Source organism: Sinocyclocheilus anshuiensis, unplaced genomic scaffold, assembly GCF_001515605.1.
Source record: "Sinocyclocheilus anshuiensis isolate Anshui unplaced genomic scaffold, SAMN03320099.WGS_v1.1 scaffold297, whole genome shotgun sequence".
NCBI classification, from domain to species: Eukaryota; Metazoa; Chordata; class Actinopteri; order Cypriniformes; family Cyprinidae; genus Sinocyclocheilus; species Sinocyclocheilus anshuiensis.
The window spans coordinates 53,282-76,649 of NW_015536479.1; the positions used below are offsets into that span (position 1 = coordinate 53,282).

General features: G+C 35.5%; 1 protein-coding gene and 1 pseudogene across 3 annotated transcripts; both read left to right on the plus strand.

The window, feature by feature from the left end:
* Positions 1 to 1,459: 1,459 nt before the first annotated feature.
* On the plus strand, positions 1,460 to 19,931 carry LOC107668533 (suppressor of tumorigenicity 14 protein homolog). 3 transcript variants are annotated; one of them, XM_016460625.1, is made up of 20 exons: positions 1,460 to 1,660; positions 2,159 to 2,262; positions 6,686 to 6,845; positions 6,946 to 7,076; positions 7,160 to 7,230; positions 7,853 to 8,013; positions 8,550 to 8,582; positions 9,754 to 9,988; positions 10,079 to 10,221; positions 10,333 to 10,436; positions 10,524 to 10,624; positions 12,172 to 12,308; positions 12,477 to 12,581; positions 12,673 to 12,780; positions 14,590 to 14,703; positions 14,859 to 14,972; positions 15,069 to 15,252; positions 16,848 to 17,116; positions 17,494 to 17,630; positions 18,976 to 19,931. In XM_016460625.1, exons 2-20 carry the CDS (start codon positions 2,218 to 2,220, stop codon positions 19,132 to 19,134), a joined length of 2,511 nt encoding a protein of 836 aa, XP_016316111.1. In that variant the 5' UTR covers positions 1,460 to 1,660; positions 2,159 to 2,217; the 3' UTR covers positions 19,135 to 19,931. The 3 variants fall into 3 exon arrangements, with proteins under 3 accessions (XP_016316111.1, XP_016316040.1, XP_016315963.1); XM_016460554.1 differs by lacking the exon at positions 1,460 to 1,660 and adding an exon at positions 1,683 to 1,922 and having other exon boundaries at positions 2,156 to 2,262; XM_016460477.1 differs by lacking the exon at positions 1,460 to 1,660 and adding an exon at positions 1,683 to 1,922.
* A 372-nt stretch (positions 19,932 to 20,303) lies between these two features.
* LOC107672720 (probable ATP-dependent RNA helicase DHX34) overlaps positions 20,304 to 23,368 on the plus strand; it is a 5,187-nt pseudogene continuing 2,122 nt past the window's right edge.

The window sequence follows — 23,368 nt, forward strand, 5'->3', positions numbered from 1 at the left end:
TACCTACTGCTCTTCTTTCCAATATTGTATTGTGGTGTCAGCAGTTTTACAATCAACGAGGGGAAGTTGACATGACCATACCACACATTTGGTATTTAAAAAAATGCCACAATTTCCTCTTTAACACTCTTTAACATGTGAAAATGTCATGTAAAAATGAATTGCTAGGGTCATGGGTTATAATAATGAAAAGATAAGAAGTCAAAAAAATAATAATCAAATAATAATAAAAAAAAACTACCCAAAAAGTAAAACAATTCTGTATCCAAGATTGTATTAGATGAAGTAATGTCACACAGCAGGTCCCTGATTGTCATGTCCATGTGAGCATAAACACAGATCTACAGGTGGTCCGTGTAAAATCAGTAGCAGTAGAAGTCATCATGATGTTTTTCAGCCTGCTGCTATTACACAATAGACTGTCTCCTTCTCCCATCACACCACATTTACACAATCCAATAGTCAATAAATCTAACAGAGAAGCTTTTCATGTCATCTGCCAGCTGTGTACGTGCAACTCATTTATGTTTTCCCACATTCTGTTGCACTGTATACTGTACAATCTTATATATGAAATATCAGAGTGTTTGCTAGTTACTGTGTGCTGTAGATTGTGCAGTTGATGTTGCTTACCTTCAAGGGTCAATAAGTTCATTCATCTAAACATTTATCTGTGTATATAAAATCATTTTTATCATAAACATAATTCAGAATAATAACACAATGTTTTGTGGCAGTGAAATTGTGAATGTTGAATATAGTATTTCAATTGCACTGTTTGCAGAAGCTGCAAGAGATTACGTAACACACAGTATTTACAACAATTGATTGTATTTGCATTTGCTGACCCATTGTACATGAGACTGACAAGCTTGACAATTTGTTCTCTGACAGATGTCCTTTAACATGGACAGAGACTAACCCATATCCATTCCTGATGAATATTTGTACAACTCGACTAGTACTATCAGATCTTTTGGTATCTTCATTCTGAGATTGTCTTTTGAATATTAATTTAGTTGTTTCATTTCTATACTGTATCTCATTTTAAGTTCTGTAGTTGAGTTTACCAAATAGATTCGGACTTCACCTTTTTATGATATATTAATATCTGATATTAAAGGGGTCATATGATGCGATTTCAATTTTTCCTTTCTCTTTGGAGTGTTACAAGCTCTTGGTGCATAAAGAAGATCTGTAAAGTTGCAAAGACTAAAGTCTCAAATCCAAAGAGATATTCTTTATTTATTGTAGGTCTATTAGGCTATATTGTATTTGGTTGTATTGTAGGCTATTATATATATATATATATATATATATATATATGTTACTATTGTTATTATTAAACCGATATTTGATTTCTATTGGTCTACCGCCTAGTTTTTGTAAACGGTTTTCATTTCTATATCTTAAAATCTACTCGGTTTTTCCAGTGAGCTCTACTTCGTGGAAACGCCATTTTTATGCAACAGAAACCTGCATGTCTAGTTTGTATCACGCCGAGGTAAACTGCATTTGAGACTTTGTCTCAAATTCTACTACGCGCCCTACCTAGACAGTCTTTTCGGTCCCATAGGCGCATTCCGAAGCATGATTGCCAACCATGCGGTCTAAGTAGGCAGCACACTAGATTCCGACATATAGAAGACGCCCGCGGAAGGTGAGTCACTCCGTAGCAGAAACACATATCGATACTGAATTTCTACAGTCATATCTATGCTTAAAATATACCTTGCAGTTGTTTTGAAATATTAACGCATGTCGTCACCGTACTTTGATGTATTTAGGGCTATTTTGTAGTTTAGAGATTGGGGTTTAAAGTGTTATTTGTGGGAAGCGCTCACCTGTTAGGGCCAGTATCGCTTGAGTTAGTCACTCTCATTGTACCGCGAATCTCCGGAAATATCTCTCTCGTCTCACAGGTAGCCGAAACAATCTTCTCTCTACGGAAGATAAAATGTGCCTCATTTTAATCCTCTAATTTCGTTTTTGAGACATACACGTCTTAGTTTGTTCGACATTTTGTTGTTAGGACGCTTTCATTTATATTTTGTTCCGCGTGCACTTGTAATGGGCGTGTTGTTTGATTTCATCTGAGAATAACAAGCCTGTGTTTTTTTCTTACAATACACAAATACTCGTTTTATTTTGTCAGCAGAAGTGGAAGTCTGAGAAGAAACGCCTGCTGATATTTATTCTCCTGGTGGTCTCTCAGAAATGGACCCTATGGATGGAGGAATGCGTTACACTCCCGGTTCTTCGGTAAGATTCATCCGGCCTGTACCATATTAACAACTTAATATATTTTTTAACCTTTTAAGCAACCTTAAACACGTAATGATAACTGAAATATAACATATCTGTCCTAAAAGCTGTGCTGTGGTCATTTTTATCACATGAATGCATGTTGTGTCAGCCTGTTTAGTACAAGGCGTCATATCAAGATCTGTTAGGGCTGGAAGTTTGAAACTATAAATAAGAGTGTGGTTATGGTGGTATTGGCATTGCTACCACTTATGTCTATTAATATCAAGGCTCCCACGCGCATAGAAAACCTGTAAATATCAGGAAATCGTACAAGTTTGGTTTCCAGGCCTCAAAATGTGTTGGAAAATTGGCTACATTAATTTCTTTATTTTGATCTGAAAGGCCTTGTAGGTTGACTATAAGATGTAATGACATTGCACAACCTAATGTTTAAAGGGATAGTTCATCCAGAAATGAAAATTTGATGTTTATCTGCTTACCCCCAGGGCATCCAAGATGTAGGTGACTTTGTTTCTTCAGTAGAACACAAATTATGATTTTTAAGTCCAACCGTTGCAGTCTGTCAGTCGTATAATGCATGGCAATGGTAACAAAATCTATGAGAGTAAAAAAAACATGCACAGACAAATCCAAATTAAACCCTGCGGCTCGTGATGACACATTGATGTCCTAAGACACGAAACGATCGGTTTGTGCCAGAAACCGAACAGTATTTATATCATATAAACATCAAATTTAAATTTTTGGATGAACTATCCCTTTAAGTGCATCAATCTCTTTCTGCTACCAATGTAATGTTACCAAACTTAAAAGTGTGCCACCACTGTCACCTCAAGAGGTTTCACTCCTTGATTTGTTTAAAATGTCATTTCCTGTCTGTAGTAACTCCATAAGAACAAGCTGGGGTGGTCGGCTGACATTCATTCCTTTTCTTTTCTTCTCAATCGGTGCATGTGTAGGGGATTTCATTTATATTGATCATCAATAGACGTTCGTGTTTAAGTCGTTCTGCTGACTGGATTAGCTGCGCTTCATTGTCGTCTGTGAGGATAGGGTGTCAATAGACATTCACAAGACTTAAAATGAAGTGCTTCCAGTCTATAGCAGCAGTTAATGTCTCTGGTGATTATAGGTAGTTGTCATCTTAAGGGATAGATTAAAAACAGTCACTTCTGGTGAATTGTTTGGTTTTATGTGGCGGTGACCAATAAGGGTTTTTCAGCAGCCAATGTGGATACCACAATCTGTCAGATGTAGTGTTGCAAAAAAGTTGGTTCATTCAAAAGGTTTTTATAAATGAACCAGTTCACAATATCCTGCACTTAGTGTGGTTTCAAGTTTTATGTGTTTATTGTAAATGTATGATAAATATCTGTAAATAATATAAAAAGACTGAGTTATAAGATATAGATTCAATATAGATTTTGGCATAGTTTAAAACATTACATTATGGCTAACTTGTAGCTGGAGCACTGTTGTGTATGCAACACTACTAATTAAATGAGTTGGTTAAGTGAGCAGATTAAGTGTTTTGGTGCACATGAGAAGAACTGATGTTTCAATGCCTTCATGAATCATTTTTGAGTTGAATGATCCACACCACAGCATGTTATTGTATATTTGTGTGGTGTGTGTAGAGATGCACGCATTCCACAGATCTGTTACAACATGCTTACGGCAGTTAGCTTTACTATGAGACAACACCCCCACAGATGAAACCTGAAAATGACTCCGGGATATCCCACTTATTCAGCAGTGGTCAGCTGCTTTTCATGCATCATGCATGTCATCATAGAATGTATGTTAATCGCTAAACCCAGGTGGAGTTCACTCATTTACTAGTCTAGCTACTTTCATTGCTCATTGACTTAAATGTCTTAAGTTCACACCAAAAGCAGGTCTGATTGGAAGAGGAACGATTATTCTAGTCTCTCATTACTTGGCACTGTTAATGTGTGACAGTTTGTAAAGGTAATAAAATTAAGTTTAATTGACATTAGAACATCCTGATCATTGTTATTAAATCTGTGGTCTCAAATATGCAGTGGCAAAGAGAAAACTACACAGACAATGCAACTGTTTAGATGTCCTTGAAAATCTCATTGGGGACTGGCAGTTTATATTTGGCTTCACTGCATGGTAATAGCAAAATCCAAAGCCTTTGTTTCATAAAAGTTTCCTTTTATTCCATGAGTTCCAGCTCAGGTGGGACTTTTTGTGTTGGCACATTTTTTGATGCAAATTAAATAGAATATAGGTCATGAACAGTGTCATGTGACGGCAGTCTGAGATAACTGAGACAGCCAACGTTTATGAAAGACACAATTGTAGGCCAGTGTTTCATAGTGAACAAAGCACACTTCCGTTCAAAAGTTTGGGGTCAGTAAGACCTTTTTGGAATTCATACTTTTATTCAGTATAAATACTTTTTTAACTATTCGTAAAGGACATGTATCACAATTTCCATGAAAAATATTAAGAAGTAGGGCTGCACGATTAAGACAAAAATCATAATTGTCGATTATTCCCTTGAAATTGTAATTGCGATTATTAATTACGATTATTACAATTTACATTAAATGATGTTTATACCATTGTTTGATGCAACTGCATGCCGTATTTTTATATGAAAATAAACAAGCTGAAAACACTCTAACTGAAAAACTTCACATCAGATTGGTTTCTTCTTTAAATTATAGCAAAAGTTAAAATATGAATGGTATTATAATGTTATACTAAAATTAAAATAATGGGAAAAACCCTTAAGATAACATGTAGAAAGAAAAAAACACATATTAAGCGTGCAGAATAACGTAAGTGGACTTTGAATGATTACGTAATTGTAGCATCCATAATTGTAATCGCGATTAGAAAATAATACAAAATGTTTCTTGTCCACCAAATCAGCTTATTAGAATGATTTCTGAAGGATCATGTGACACTAAAGACGGGAATAATGATGACAAATTCAGGTTTGCATCACAGGAATAAATTGCATTTTAAAATATATTAAAACAGAAAACTGTTATTTTAAATTGTAATGATACAATATTGCTGTTTTTACTGTATTTTTGATCAAATAAATGCAGTCTCGGTGAGCACAAGAGACTTCTTTCCAAAACATTAAAAACTCTTACCGACCCCAAACTTTTGATATAGTGCACTTCACATCAAGGTTAAACACTCTTTTGTCCCAAAGTCCTTTTATTTATTTTAGACAACTGTTTTTACACACAAATTGAGAGCATTTACTGAAATGCAATTCTAAAAATCCTATTGAAGGTTAATACTACTCACTGAATAATACTCACTGAATACAAAAAGAATGATTGTGTTCTGCAAATATAGCGAGCTTTTGATGTTTCACCATTGGTTTGATTATAATTGCTCTAACCACATGGAATAGCATATCCTATTATGCCTTCTACTTCCATCATCAGGCGTATTGTGTATCCAGTGTGCTGTGTCTTGGTTTAAAGTCAACACTGCTTACATTCTTAATACTCATTCCTGGTGTTATTGTGTATGGTTCGTCTATAGTCCTCTATTAACAGCTGCAACCTCACTTCTAGGACAAGTTCCATTCTAGTCATGGCCACTTTTCACGATTCAATCAGTTTATCGTCATGGATAAAATTCACAAATACTACTTTTTTTGTATTCTTAAACTTTCTTATGAAAAGCTGCATTTATTTGAACAGAAATACAGTAAAACAGTAATATTGTGAAATATTATTACAATTTGAAAGAACTGTTATCTATCTGAATATATTTTAAAATGCAATTTATTCCTGTGATGCAAAGATTAATTTTCAGCATCATTACTCCATATTTCTTTGAATAAAAATTTCAGTGAACAGCATTTATTTGAAATAGAAATCTTTTGTAACATTATAAATGTCTTGCTGGTACTTTTGATCAAGCATCCTTGCTGAATCAAAGTATTAATTTAATGTTTTATATTGTTAAAGAACACATTACAATAATTAGTAACTACAGTGAAAAGTAAAAGCAATCCTAATTTTCACAACTCACCCAAACATGGTGTCTATGATGGATGGCATTGCTTCATAAAAAATATTGCTTTATAAAAATTGAGACACTGCCTCTCTCTCTCTCCTCTGAAAACAAGGCCCATGTAGACTTTGAAGTTGCGTGGAGCAGTATGAGCATCTAGGGAAGTGTTCTGATGCTGCTCTTATATAATGCCTATGAATCTGTGCTTATTCGGTCAAAAAAAGCTCTGCAGTTTACTGTGTATTTTCTGTTCACAAATCAAAATCTCATTCTGTTGAGGATATGTTCTGCAATTGTCATTTTTTATTTATTTCTTCAAACTGACTTGTATGTAGTTAAATTCAGAGGCACTGGAATTTACAGAGAAGAGTAAAAAGTATTTTGCCTCTTTTGTGTTCAGGACAAGGACTGGGACACAGCTGTCACATTCTTGCCAGCATCGGATAATAAAAAGCTGGAGAAGAAGAGGGGCCCTGGGAAAGTTGGGATCATTGTTGGTCTGGTGATCTTGGCAGCCGTTTTGGCTTTGATCATTGGGCTTCTGGTCTGGCATTTCCACTGTAAGTACTGCAGCCACAGACAGCATCACACGGTTACCGGTGTCAGTCATGATAGTGCTGATCATGTGTTTGTTGGTTCATGTGTCTCTGGTGTCTGCAGTCCGGAAAGATTTGAAACTACAGAAGATTTACACAGGCTCGCTTAGGATAACAAATCAAGTTTTTGTGGATGCATATGAAAACCCGGACAGTGCAGAGTTTAAAAACTTGGCAAACCAAGTCATGGATCAGGTGAGAACCAAATTCTTTTTTTTTTTCATAGTAATGATAGTGAAAAGTGTATTTAATTTAGATTTTTTTTAATTCATATTTAGCTGAAATCAATGTACTCAGAATCTCCAGAACTGTCAAAATATCACATTGGTTCCAGAGTTCAAGCCTTCAGGTACGTTTACATGTGATTGCCCACATTTTTTGATGTTTTTTGGTCATGCGCCTGCTTTTAAACAAATGGTTAACCCAAAAATGTAAATCGAATCACCTTCAGGCCATCCATGATGTAGATGAATTTGTTCTTTCATTGAAACAGATTTGGACAAATTTGCTCACCAGTGGATCCTTTGCAGTGAATGGGTGCCGTCAGAATGAGTGTCCAAACAGCTGATTAAAAACATCACAATCCACAAGTAATCCACTCCAGTCCGTTTGTGTCTTGTGAAGTGATAAGCTGTGTTTGTTCATAATCCATTAATTAGTCCATAATCCATCATAATGCTTGCTCTGGTAAAAAAAAAAAAAAAAATTCCATTCCGTTTTCCTCTCACATCAAAATCCACTGATGGACTGGAGTCATGTGGATTATTGTGATGTTTTTATCAGCTGTTTGGACTCTCATTCTGATGGCCCCCATTCACTGCAGAGGATCCATTGGTGAGCAAGCGATGTAATGCTACATTTCTCCAAATCTGTTCCGCTGAAGAAACAAATTCATCTACATCCTAGATGGCCTGAGGGCGAGTACATTTTCTGCAATTTTAATCTCAATCTGTCTGTCTGGCTTTCTGCAGTGAGGGCAGTGTAATAGCTTACTATGAGTCAGAGTTTGCTGTTCCAGTGGGACAGGAAGCAGCAGTGGATCGGGCTGTGAGCAGCTTAAGTGAAACATATAGCACCAAAGTTCGCAGAGCTCAACAAGGTCCCCTGGTCTTTGATCACGTTGTGTCTTCAGGTAATACTTTTGGAAGGATGGATCTCATTAAAACGTGTCTAGGTCCAATTTTTCTGTAAAATCTAAATTAAACATTATAATTTGCATAAATAAACTTTGGATAAAGAGACTTTTGCATTAAGAAACTTTGGATTACCAAGATGACGCCGCATTTCACTGCTGGTCATATATTCAATTATTGAACCTTGATTAAAGAAACAAATTTACAAACTTACAAATAGTACAACAGTAATCAGATGTATAAATATACTTTAAACAATATATCATTATCTTTTGCATTACAGTAATGAGGGGGAAGTGTGCTTAATTATCATATAAAAATGTCCTAAAAATGAAAGGCAATTTCGTTTTTTTTGTGTGTGTGTTTGTGGGGTGAAATGTGACCTGGTTCTTGACCGGTTTTGTGAGATTCACCTAGATACCAATTCTAGTTTGCTTGTTATATTATAGAATCTGTGAATTCCCATGATACTGAAGCACAGATTGATGTCTTCAGCCTGACAGATTTATAATAACTGTCAATCTTTCATTAACAGCTCTGGACACACGTCTGTTCTCAAAAGCCAGGAGTGAGTAGTGCATTACTTATTATTTGTCATATACTCTCTTTTCCAAAACCTAGTGAGCTGCCTCCATAGAAAGCAATTAAAGATATCATAGATGCGCTCCTAACAAAGGCTGTTTCAAAAGGTAACCTAATTATGCTAAGATACCATATTTTTGCAAATTTAAGGCAGCATCAGCAATCCCATAATGAACTGCAGCAAGGCAGCAGACATCTTAGAGCCCTATGAATCCATCTTGATTTTTCCCAGATTCTGTTTTATTATTTCCTAAATTCTTGTTTGTTTCATGTTTTCCGTTTTAATTGTTATGGATTCCATTTAAAAAGGTGAATTACATTTTTAAAATTACAAAGGGTGCCTAATCAGTTGAATTTATAAAACTATTTAATAATGTATTAAAATGAATAATAATAGTGGCCTAAGAAATGTTTCATTTTTCAGAAATTGTGTTGTTTCTTTAGATTTTTCTGTATTCTGTGTTGTTTTAATTTATTTAATACAAATTTATTATCAAAAACTGTGGTAATCAAATAAATGCACACAACATTAGCAATGGAATTAATCTATTAAAATGTTATCAAATGAAATTTGAACCATTCTTTTACATTTTTTTGGGGCAAAAGTGCTGCCTGACAGGATTACTGTTTAAAGTAAAACATCATTGAAGTAATCAAATAAATGCACACAACATTAGCAATGGAATTAATCTATTAAAATGTTATCAAATGAAATTTGAACCGTTCTTTTACATTTTTTTGGGGCAACAGTGCTGCCTGACAGGATTACTGTTTAAAGTAAAACATCATTGAAAAGTTGTAATATTCCTTAATAAATAAGCTGCATTGTTGTTGTTATTACTTCGGGAGCTCAATTCTATCGTACAATAGTAATAGATTTGTCATCATTTCTTCAGGTTACATTTTTATTTTGGTGGTTGTGTATCTGATGGTAGTTTTATCAAATGAAATGCTGAAATACTCATAAGGTAAACTCTCTCATTTTGCCAAATATACAGTGAATTCCACTTTTATGACCAAATTCTGCATTTTCTTGTCACGTAGTGAGACCAAAGTTCAGTAGGTTTTGGAACAGGACTGTATTCCCTAAGCAAATTCAAACTCATGTATCCAATAATAAATGTGTAAGATTAACCTTTTGTTTTCTGTATGTCCAGCAAGTACGAGATTCGCCCAGCACGCCAGGAGTTCTGCTGAAGAGACCATTAAATCACCGGGTTTCCCTGACCAACCTTACACTCCAAACTCCTTTGTGCAGTGGCAGCTCCGGGGAGATCCAGGCCACGTGCTGAAGTTGTCTTTTGACACCTTCAACCTGGAAAAAAACTGTTCAAATGACTTTGTGAGAGTGTATGACTCATTGGTCACCATGGACAAACACCTTATGGCAGAGTGAGTTGTGTTTGTGGATGTAGCACCATCTGTTGGCTGTAAATGCAACTGTAAGGGATTTTAATGCAAGTTTCTTTCTCTCTTAAACAGGAAGTGTGGCTTTTATTCTCCCAGTAATCCCTTAACCTTCATCTCGTCCCGGAATGTTATGTTGGTCACCTTTGTAACCAACGAAGAAGGGAATTTTCCTGGTTTCAGAGCCCGGGTCACTCAGTTCAGTCGAGATAGCGGCGGTAAAAATTAATCCTGGCTGGCTGAACAAAAACATACTTGGCTGATTAATAGTCCAGCGTGCTTTACTCTGAAATTTTGAGTCTCTCTCACTGGTTCTCCCCTTTTAACAGAACTTGCATGTGGTGGTAAATTGAGTGGATCCTCTGGTAGTTTTAAATCACCCAACTTTCCCAGTTATTACCCACCCAGCACCACATGTCAGTGGGACATCGAGGTAAGACAGAGACACGCATTTTGAACCAGTTGTTGTCATGATTAACCACTTTTATAACAGTGTTATGTCCGTCTCTATTGTTTAAAGGTTCCTAATGGCAAATTCATCAAGTTGAAGTTCCCCAAGTTCATGGTTTCTACAGGGAGTCCGAATTGCCCAGGAGATAATGTGCAGATTGTTGGTAAAAGGTCAGTAAATTTAAAACTGTAAAACAGTAATTTATTTTTTAGACATTTCACAGAATTTACTCTTGTACAACAGTTAGTTCTGGTCCTTCAGTCAGGCTGGGTGATGTTCCTCCAAGAGCGCTGATAAAGCGTATGACAGCATTGGACTTTTCACTTTTGGATATTCCTCTATTTTTTTCCTTTTAAAAAAACATGTCTAAATATCTTTATATCATTTATTTTGAGAAGAAAAGGTTACACAAGAAAGGGTTTGTCTTCAGAAAAATCTAATAAAATTTAGTTAAATTTATGCTTGAAACAAGAAAAAAAAACTTTGGTTTAAGAAACTTAAATTAACAAGAATATAAGTTTATTTTATTTTTTTATTTCTCTGCTTCTCAAGTAAAAGTATCTTGTTTAAAAGACATTATATATTTTACTGGAGAACAAGATAGAAATATTCAGTAAGAATATGTGAGTGGTTCGGAGGTTGTCATTTTGGGTTTGTCTTCAGAAAAATCTAATAAAGTGTAGTTAGATTTATGCTTGAAACAAGATCAAAAAACTTTGGTTTAAGAAACTTAAATTAACAAGAATATAAGTTTTTTTTATTTTTTTTATTTCTCTGCTTCTCAAGTAAAAGTATCTTGTTTAAAAGACATTATATATTTTACTGGAGAACAAGATAGAAATATTCAGTAAGAATATGTGAGTGGTTCGGAGGTTGTCATTTTAGAGCACATAAATACTGAGATATTTATTGTATATATTTAAAAGGCTGAAAACTATAGTGTAATTTTTCCTCTCAGATGAAACATAAATAAATCACTAAATTTGACTAATAGCAGTATAGTCAAGTTTTATTTAAAAGTAGTGTACAGTACACTTGTTATAGAAACAGTCAGTCTGGGTTTAAACATTTTGTTCAAGGACATGATGGTGAAGGCTCACAATCAACTATTGTTTGTGTTTGTGTGTGTGTGTGTTTTATTATTGCATGAAGGATACAACTGACAACATCAGTTTATGATATTTGTCACTTTTACAGCTTTCCCAACTTGCAGATATCTTATTTAATGAGAATAGTCGTCTAAAGCAGAGATAATTTATCTTGGAATCACGTAACGAGTTCTTCATATTAATAGCAATTCAGTGTATCTCTTTAAATTATTTTCAATTTCAGCACAAAAACAGCTGTTCACAAAGAATCAAAGAAGTCACAACAATCACAAAAGCTCATACAACATTCATTCACTAACAAAAATGCATTTGGCTCAATAGGGGTTATACATTCAAATCACTTGGTCCAGTAATTAAAAAATGTATCTCTCTGAAAGTTCACATGAAATGCAATTTTCTCCATGGTGAATATTTTTTAAAACTTCAGTTCAATCTTGTATTTGTGGAGGATTAGGTTTATACCAACACCTAGTTAGATTTATTTTTGATCGGCTACTGTGGTGTTTGAACCTACAACCTTTAAGTTCCCCAGCCCAGATCTTGAACCACCAGTGCTTGTAATCATTTAGCTGGAGATTTCATATGCATGCTTGTTTGTTTCTTTGCAGCACATTGTGTGGGCTGCAGCCTGCTAATACCATGGTTACAGTCAACAGTAACCAGGTGTCGGTTGTGTTCAAATCGGATTCATCACAAGTAGATCGAGGTTTCAGCGCCACTTATGAGGTTTTTGAGCCCTCTGACCGTAAGTAAAGACATAAAAAATGGTTCATAAGAATGGGTCAAACCTTTCACTATTGTACTGTAGTAGCAGTCTGGCCTGAGGTGGAAAAAAATAGACTAATTGATGCCAGTTTTTAAAGTGGTGTCAGTGTGAACATTAAAAAGTAAATTCAGTTTCTGAATCTCTCAGCCTGCCCGGACCAGTTCCAGTGTAACAACAAACGCTGTATAGACCCATCCTTGCGCTGTGACGGCTGGAACGATTGTGGTGACGGCACAGAAGAGAAGAACTGCAGTAAGTGCTTAAATTCACACACAGAATTGCACACTTGCTCTCTGAATATGAATTCGAGTTCAGATATAGAGTGTTTGAATGTGGATTTCAGAATGTGACGCCAGCATGATCCAGTGCAGAAATGAGGTCTGTAAGCCGATGTTCTGGCGGTGTGATGGCATAAATGACTGTGGAGATGACACAGATGAACTTAATTGTGGTAGGACCCTTTTCTGCTTTCCTTTCTCCTGCCTTTTCTTTCAGTTTACCCTCTATTATGCATCCAAATGTGAGAAATACTGCCTCCACAGGCATTATAGGGAAAAGGCATGAACACCCAGGTGAATTCATTGGTTCTGTAACATTCAATATACAAGACAGCATAGATGTATTATTTATAGGCTTTTTTAAATATTCATCACTATTTCTACCAAGAAATCAGTATTTTATTCACTTAGATTTCTAGTTTAATCAGGGGGACCGTGAAGAATATATCAAGCATTAGGGATGTAACGATTAACCGCGAGCCGGTTGAAAATCGATTCAAATATGTCAAAAGAGCAATAATATACAAGTGCTATGTTAGTATATTATTATAGTGTTATATTCCAATTTCACAAAGAAACATGCAGCATTTTGTCCAAGCGATAATAAAAGTACACATTTAATTTATAATTTCTTAAATCTCATTTTGTAAAAAAAAAAAAAAAAATCGTGAATCGAATCGTGAGTTGAGTGAATCGTTACATCCCTATCAAGAATATAAAATTTGAAATTAGTTAACAATTCCATTATGCTATTTGAGTTCTATTATTTTCTAATTACCTGTTTTAATAATGCAGTAATGTTAGTTAACCCTGTAAAGCCTGCAATATGAAATAATAGTTAGATAAAGGCTTTTACGGATCATATACAGAGGAGATCTTGGAAGAGAAAAAACACATCAGTTTTATTCAGAAGCACAAAACGAGCAAAATTGCTGATATTTAAATGCCAAAAATGAAATTCAAATATCTTGTAATGTAAATCAATGAGCGCTTTATAGCAGCGTGATCAACTACTTGTGTAAAGTGCTTAGAAAAATCATTTGTCACTCTGTAATAATACGTCTTGATATGATATGATATTTAATATGATATGATATCTATGATATTTAAATGCTTAGTTTTTTATTGTGGGGGGCAAAACATATAATGCGACCGATACAAAACAGTGATGACTGAGGGATAAACATTTCTCAAAAGTCTAATGTAGGCTATCATATTTGATACTCACATTTTAAATGGAATTTTCTAAAAAATGCCATATGGATAATCAAGTAAACCTAAGTAGCTTCTATCCAGTAAATGTTCATCTTAAATAACAATATAAAAGTTATTCTTGCATTCTCATTTGCCATTTCCACATAGGTATAGATCTTTTCACAAGTGTTTGTGTGTTTTTCCTCCATCGTGGATGTGCTGTGGTGTCACCCCTTCAGTTTTTGTGTGTTTTCTGCATTATTTTGACTAATTATGTAGCAAAAAAATCAACATTTGTATAGTGTCCCATTGATGTCTATGGGTGATATTTGGGGGGTGGGGGATAGGGTGTGTGTACGAGCATAATCGTTCTGCATTGTGGAAGGGTTGCCACTTTATTTTCATGTATTTTGTGATCCGCATTGTGGTGGATTTAGTGATTTTATTTGACAAATTAAAAAGAAAAAGTATCGATTTTATCGTTTCCCTATTCATTTTTTTATTTTATTTCAGCAAACGTCATTTGGGGTCAAAAAGACCCCGAACAGCACCTAAGGTTAAAGGAGATGACTTAGAAATGTATTGATCAAATTCAATATATGATGTTATTGTGATTTGGAAATTGCTCTGAAACCGTTTCCTCAGGAGGTACCTGAGGACCCAAGGCTGGCTGTTGACGTGCCAGACAGGAAGACGACTACCAGCTTCAGTCTTCTCTCTTCCTCATTCTCTCCCATTCAAAAACACCTCCTCACCTGGTTTAACGTAGTTGCCCTCTTCTCTGGCAGGATGTAAGATTGGAGAATTCAAATGCAAGAACGATCAGTGTGTCTCAGAGAAGCTGAAGTGTGACGGGAATCCTGACTGTAAAGACGGCTCAGATGAAGACGGCTGTACAAGAGGTGATGATATGTTAGATAAAGAATAATACAAGCCTGTTTATTTATTTTAGTGTTATTTTTGTTGTTTATTGTGTTTGAAAATATTCAGAGAATATATTTCGAAAGCAGTTTCCTTCTCTACATTCTTTCTCATTGCTTGTCTTTCTGTCTTACAGATATTTGTAAAGTCTCAACGTTTGCGTGCAATAATGGCAAATGTATCACAAAACAGAACCCTATGTGCGATGGACAAGATGACTGTGGCGATAACTCCGATGAATCCAGCTGTGGTGTGTGGCGTCTACTTCCTCACATCTATTCTTCAACACATATTCTGCATTGTTTAATCTTGATCTGTGTTCTCTCGCCCTTTCCTTCTCCTCCAGACTGTGGTAAGAAGGCTTACACAAAGTCTCGAATTGTGGGTGGGCAGGAAGCAGATATGGGCGAGTTCCCATGGCAGGTCAGCCTGCACGTTAAAAACACAGCACATGTTTGCGGTGCATCAATCATCAGTGACCGATGGCTTGTGACGGCGGCCCACTGCGTTCAAGACGATGTCAAAATCAAGTAAATGTTCTGTTTGTTTCATCTATAACTTTCACTTGAGAAACTACACCATTAACTAAACATTTCTGGCCTCAAAAACCGCTTGGACACTTACACTACAGGTCAAAAGTTTGGAATAATTCAGATTTTTTTTTATGTTTATGAAAGAAGTCACCAAGGCTGCGTTTTTTTAAATGATAAATACAGTAAAATGTTATGACAAATTTAAATAACTGTTAACTATTTGAATATATTTTAAAATGTCATTTATTGCTGTGATCAAAGCTGAATTTTTAGCATCATTACTACAGTCTTCAATGATTTTTCAGAAGTCATCTGTTATTAATGGTGCTCAGTTAATAATGGTTCTTTGTATTGTCAAAGTTGAAAACAGTTGTTGGTGCTTTTTTTTTTTTTGAAACAGTACTTTATTCAGAATTCTTTAAGTGACTAGAAAGTTCAATGAACATTTATTTGAAATAGAAATCTTATGAATGTCTTTACTGTCTGTTTATCAATTTAATGTGTCCTTGCTGAATAAAAATATTACTCTCTCTTTTTTAATCTTTAAATCTTACCCCAAACGTTTGAATGGTGGTATATCCACATGATTTCCACAAAATTGTTAAGCAACAAAAACTGTTTTCAACTTTGATGATAGTGAGAAAAGTTTCTTGAGCAGTAAATCAACATATTAGAAATGATTTCTGACATCACGGGAATAAATTACAAAAATATTCAAAAAGAATACATTTTATTAACATGTTATTTTAAATGGTAAAAATATTTCACAATTTTATTGTTTTTACTGTATTTTCCTTCAAATAAATGTAGCCTTGGTGAGCAGAAGAGTTGTCTTTTAGAAATTATCATCTAAAAAGTGAATGTCTTTGTATTAAATAGCTAAAGTTCTGAGAAGTTCTAGTATCTTGGTTTGGTATGTTGCCAATTGGATTGAAAAAAAGACCATATATATTAAAGCTACGCTATGTAACTTTTGGCCCTCTAGCTGTTAAAAAATATGCATGCGTCTTGTGTAAAACATTGTTTTGTTTGTGGTTCAACACACTGCTATACACAGTCATCTTATCGGAGCAGAAATTAAATAAAAAAAAGTTACATAGTGTAGCTTTAATATAATCAGTACGCTCTTAAACTTATATGTGACCCTGGAGCACAAAACCAGTCTTAAGTCGCTGGGGTATATTTGTAGCAACAGCCAAAAATACATTGTATGGGTCAAAATTATCGATTTTTCTTTTATGCCAAAAATCATTAGGATATTAAGTAAAGATCATGTTCCATGAAGATATTTTGTAAATTTCCTACCGTAAATATATCAAAACTTAATTTTTGATTAGTAATATGCATTGCTAAGAACTTCATTTGGACAACTTTAAAGGCGATTTTTTCAATATTTACATTTGTTTGCACCCTCAGATTCTAGATTTTCAAATAGTTGTATCTCGAACAAATATTGTCCTATCCTAACAAACCATACCAATCTGGTTTTGTGGTCCAGGGTCACATATCGATCAGTTACATTGGTTTTCTTACTCAAGACATTTAGGATGGCAGAGAAAACATTCATGTCTGTACGTCTGATGAATTCACAGATATGCTCAGGCAGGAACATGGGAAGCATACTTGGGTCTCCACAGACAAACAGAGAAACAGGCGGCAACAAAGAAATTCCTAAAACAAATCATTCCTCACAAGAACTACAACTCCCACACCTATGACAATGACATCGCTCTGATGGAGCTGGACTCACCCGTGACCTTCAGTGCGACCATTCGACCCATTTGCTTGCCCACTGCCACTGACTTCTTCCCCACTGGTGAAACGGTCACTATCAGCGGCTGGGGTGCCACCAGAGAAGGGGGTCAGTAAAAGAGCTACACAGTGATGCTTTATACCTTTCACAAAACCTGACATATTTCAGCCCGAGATCAAACATTCTTATCAGTTACACTTTGCAATAACGTTCCATTTGTTAACATTAGTTAACATGAACCAACAATGAAAAATACTCCTAAAGCATTTAATAATCTTCATGTTATTAGTTAGTTGATTTTGACATTTACTAATACACTATAAAAACAAAAAGTTGTATATTATTTATTAGACTTGAGTGAACTTGAACTAGCAATGAATATTTGTATTCTAACTAATGTTAACAAAGATTTAGAAATATTGTAACTAAAACCATTCAGTAACTTGGTGTGTGTGTGTGTGTGTGTGTGTGTGTGTGTGTTTCAGGCGCTGGAGCACCTGTGCTGCAGAAAGCAAATGTTCGCATCATCAACAGCACGGTGTGTGACGAACTAATGAATGGACAGATCACATCTCGCATGACGTGTGCTGGCGTTCTGTCAGGAGGAGTGGATGCTTGCCAGGTGGGTTTCATACGCCGCTTTAAACTTGCTTTAAACATACAAGTGCTCATGATTTTTCCTTTCAAAGCATGTATATTTTTATTTCGGTTTATTTCATTTTTTGGTTTAGTGATCAGTATTAGAGATTTTATTAAAGCAATAAGCCCCGTAAGCTGTGGTTTACAGTGAATTTATAACAGCTAAGGGGCGTTGTTACGACGCGAAGCGGAGTGCCTAAAACCCCCTTAGCTGTTATAAATTCACTGTAAACCACGGCTTCACGGGGCTTTTTGCTTTTATAAAACGGTTATTCCATATACGTAGTAAGGTTTCACAAAATAAAACGGAGCAAATAAAGTTAATGATATTAATAAAAACAGTATTCTTCCACCAAACAATGTAGTTCCTCAGAAACAGTTGTGGTTGCAATAAAGTGGTTGCCGAGCAACACACAAAGTAAACAAAGGTGTATGTTTGTAGAGTAATTTACAACAGCTTCGAACGCGGCTCAACCAATCAGAATCAAGGACCGGAACTATCCGTTTTATAATTATTTATTTATTTATTACAATATCAGTTTTGGTCGACATATTCACTTGTTAATGCTAATCTTCCCTATTTTTAGATTTAGATCTCTTTTGCCATGCTCTCTTAAGGTTGATCTTTAAAATCACTTATTTATTTTAATAACACTGTTGAATGTAATCTTCTCAAAATCAATATAGATTTTTCATATTGTGCATGATAGTGATGCAATGCCAAAATTCAATTGAGGCATTTTAAAATATGTTTGTGTTTTACTTTATGGTTTTATTTTTTCAAGTAGTATTGAATTAAAAATTGGCCATTTATCGGTTATCATATAATATACGGATTATCGTCGTTGTAATTATATTTAATTAATTTTGGTATGAACTAGAATGTTAATATCAGTCCACTCCTGTAGCATTTCAAATGATTGATTTTTGTTTATACGGTTTAATGTTTAGTTCATTTCGAAAAAATTATATTGACGTTTAATATCAGCCTATTATTGGTTGTTGACCATAAAATGGAAATTAATCATGAGCTTTTTGGTATTAGCCAGAATTTTAATACCAGTGCATTCCTGTAGCATTTAGCAACAATAGATTTTTGTTTATAAAGGCAAATTTAGACAAAATAATATAGACTTTTAATATCAGCCATTTATTGTTTATTCATCATAAAATAACAATTATTATCTGCTTTTTGGTATCAGTTAGAATTTTAATATTGGGCGTCCCTAATTTAATTGCCATTTTATTGAACTGTTTCTCTTTAGTTTTCTTTGTTCGCTCACATGTTAGAATCCTCCATCTAAATAACACTCTTTTTCTTTCCTCAGGGTGATTCTGGCGGTCCTATGTCTTTTTTAACAAATGATCGTATGTTCCTGGCGGGAGTGGTGAGCTGGGGTGACGGTTGTGCTCGCAGAAACAAGCCAGGCATCTACACAAACGTGCCAAAATTCAGGGCCTGGATCAAGGAGAAGACAGGAGTATAAGTTGCTCATAGATTTTATGAACTGTTTTGTTTTCTCAGGTCGCAAATGTTTTAATAACATACATGGAATAATCCAGCATAGCCTGGCTGAAGAGTGGGATGGACTTTTGACCTGTTTTTGTCTAACAATTGTTTTATACATTTGTATATTTTAAGAGGAGAGTGGTTTGAGGGTTTTATTCTGTCTAAAGATATGTAAATAAATGTCTTATTTTCTCCTTTTAATGGTTTTGTGGTTTTTAGTGCCTATGTTCTTAAAGTGAAGCTTTTATTTTTTGAATGTGAATGATTTACCTTTGTTTTCTTTGGTTCAAGGAGTGTGTATTTCTAGTGTCCCACTCACATGCTTGAATGTGAACATCTTAAATCTTTTCATGACTTTTGTGCAAAATGTATGCATGTAATGTGATTTTAAAGTTTGAGTTACACATGGAAACACTTGAAAAGAAGTCGAGAGTCTGGAGTGCTTTAAATCTGATTCAGGGATCACATTTAACACAAAAAATAAATTTAGAAACAAAAAAAACATGTTTCATTCACAATTTAGCAACCTTTTACAAATAAATGTGTATCTGATTAATACAGTGTGAAATTTGTATAACACTTACTAAAAGAGTGCAACAAATCGATTCTAGAAGTACAAATTCCATTCATTTTCTGCCTATAGGAGATTGTTTGAAAACTTCAAATACAGACTTACAGTGATTTCAGACGTTGTCAATCAATAATATACCCAGTCTGTTATTTCATTGTTAATAGTGTTGAACAATGCAGTTGGTCAAGAATTACACACCTGTGAATGGACAATTATTTTGTAACTTTTTCTTCATTTTTTACAAATCATTATTCCTTGAACTTCCAAAACTCCTGTGGTATGTGAGGTGATTGTTTTATTTTGTACAAAAGCAATCTTCTTTACAGACTTTCCGTTACTGTGAGGTCAAAAACTATTTTTATATAAAAAAAAATAGATGTTTCACATCGTTTTTACTGGACACTGCTGAAAAAATAGATAAATATACTAGTGCAAGAGTGATGCAGGCTTCTTTGCACTCCACAAACCTTTTTCATCCACGTGTTGTTTTGTATTTCAATACACAGAATGTCTGAACTTTTCCTGTAGTAAGGATTATGTATTGACACGCGGTATCCAGATCCCTTCAAGTTAACGCTCCGGTATTGCACCTTTTCAAGAAGCGTAAATATGACAAAAATGTAGCCATCAAATGTGCTTTACAATGCCTGAGAAACGTCCACTATAAATATTAACAATGGTAATGTGAAATTAATTTGAAATTGGACAGTTGTGCGTTGTAAACCCGGGAGTAATTGAAAGTTTAGTTTACACCATGTCTGTGAATCGCACTGTCTCTGGTTAAAGATGTCCCATGAGCGAGAGGAGAGTCGGAAGTGGGACTGGGACGGTCCTCGGTGTCGAGCCCAGCTGGACGAGGTGTTTTTCCGCCAGCATGACTACATCCAGACGGCCAGCGCCGAGCACAAGGAGCTCTGGAGCTTTTTTGAGCGTTTCCAGAGATTCAAAGCCAAGAGAGAGAGATGTCAGCCCCCAAATCCAGCAGGCGAGAATCACACGAGGGAAAAGCCAGGAAGAAGTCTGAGTCTGTGGATCTGGGGCTTCCGAAGGACTATGATGCCAGGTATAGGATCAACATCTCAGTGTGCTCCAAAGACATGGAGGATCTGAGCACAAGAGGCGCAGGGACCCCTCTGGTCCTGGCAGGCAGGAGATCACAGAGTCTTGCCCTCTTCCGTTTCCTAGACTTCAACCAGAAGCAGACCCAGACAGCAACTGGTGTCGGCCCACATCTGGCCCGCATGGGTTTCACGCAGGCCAGATGTGGGCCGGATCTGGGCCAACACTATGTTGCTGTCTGGGGAGCTTCAACAAGCTTTCCAAGTTGAGAAAGGAGCAGAAGAGCCTCCCTATCTTCCAGTACCGGGACAGGATAGTGGAGCTGGTGGCTGGAGACACGGGGTGTGGGAAGTCCACACAGGTGCCCCAGTATCTGCTGGCATCAGGGTTCAACCACAGCCTGCACTCAACCTCGCCGCATTGCCTGCATCTCACTGGCCAAGAGAGTCAGCTTTGAGAGCCTCAACCAGTACGGCTCCAAGGTACAAAGATCTTTACCATTTAGTACATTATTTTCACATTATTTAATATTTGCATTTCATTACATTACATTTACATTTAGTCATTTAGCAGACGCTTTTATCCAAAGCGACTTACAAATGAGGTTTTGGTTCTCATTGACTTCCATTGAATGGAAAAATAATCAAATGTCAATGGAAACCAAAACTATTTGAACAACGAGGTTTGATATGAGGGTGTTTATTTTTGAGTTAACTATCCCTTCAGTTTAATATACAATAATGTTGAAAATGTAGTAAGATTTCTTAATTTTTTTAAGGAATTAATTATTTTACTCAACGAGGATGCATTAAATTGGTCAAAGTGTTGGTAAAGTTAAAATACTACAAAAGATTTCTATTTTAAATAAATTCTGTTCTTTTGAACTTTCTGTTCATCAGAGAATCCTGTAAAAATGTATCGTGATTTCCACATAAAAATTAAAGTGCCCCTATTATGGATTTTTGAAAATTACCTTTCATGCAGTGTGTAATTGAATGAAAACATCCTGCAAAGTTTTAGCTTAACGCAGTACACGTAGCAAGGTGGAGTGCGCTTTGTGGTCGATTCAGGTACCTGTTGTTATTTATTATTATTTTCTTAAATATTTTATAATTTTAAAGTTTAAAAAAATATATATTTTATTTAAAATTTTAAGATTTGATAAGAGCCTGCTACCAACTTTTATATCACCATCCTTCCCAAAAATGTCTGTTTTCTTCATGTTGAAACATCACTGATGTTTCTCAATAGGAAAGGTGAAAGAGATGATTTTTGATCCAAAGGCCAAGATGCAGAGGCTGCAGGAGTTCTGGATCAGCAGGGCCAGTTCTGGACAGAGGAAGGGACGAGCAGGCAGAACTGTACCGGGGGTCTGTTACCGACTCTACTCTGAATCTGATTATGATGCTTTCGCCCCATATCCTGTTCCTGAGATCCACAGGGTGGCACTAGACTCCCTCATCCTACAGGTGCCCTCTCACATTTGGGAAAACAAATCTTTGGTTTCATGAAAATGATATAAAAAAAAGCTCCACCAGCTGAAGCGAGACCATGAGTTCCAGGAGAACACCAAGAGGAAAGTTCTGTGCCTGGAGGGAGACGCCCTGTCTGGGTCTGACGATGAGGGAGCAGGATCGAGCAAGAAGAGAAGAGATGATGCCGAACAGACTGTGGACATACGGGTGCCTCAGCTGATTTAGATTTTATAGCATGAAAAGGAAAGAGAGAGCTAATCTAGATTCAACAGTTTACTGTATTCAGTTCTTAAAGAGACAGTCCATCCAAAAATGAACATTCCGTCATCATTTACTCACCCTCAAACATGTGTGCTTTCTTTCTTCTTTGGAACATAAAAAAAGATATTTCAAAGAATGTTGGTAGCTAAACAGTTTTGGTTCTCATTGACTTCCATTGAATGGAAAAATAATCAAATGTCAATGGAAACCAAAACTATTTGAACAACGAGGTTTGATATGAGGGTGTTTATTTTTGAGTTAACTATCCCTTCAGTTTAATATACAATAATGTTGAAAATGTAGTAAGATTTCTTAATTTTTTTAAGGAATTAATTATTTTACTCAACGAGGATGCATTAAATTGGTCAAAGTGTTGGTAAAGTTAAAATACTACAAAAGATTTCTATTTTAAATAAATTCTGTTCTTTTGAACTTTCTGTTCATCAGAGAATCCTGTAAAAATGTATCGTGATTTCCACATAAAAATTAAAGTGCCCCTATTATGGATTTTTGAAAATTACCTTTCATGCAGTGTGTAATTGAATGAAAACATCCTGCAAAGTTTTAAATCTGAAAGTGCACCGTGTATAAAGTTATTGTCTCTCAAAAGAAAGAGTTGACTCTGAATCATTGAAACGAGTCGTTTTTAAAACGAATCCCAAGCTATTTCATGTTGACGTCAACATGAAACATTAGCATATTGCCCGCCCACTTGTTGGTCGTTTTGCGTTGGTCTGAATGAAAATGCAAATTCATTCTTTGCCACTAGGTGCAGCTTTTGGAGCGGTAAAAATAGCGGTTTCCCCGGTAACGCTGTACACAAAGCAGCACTGTGCTCACAAATG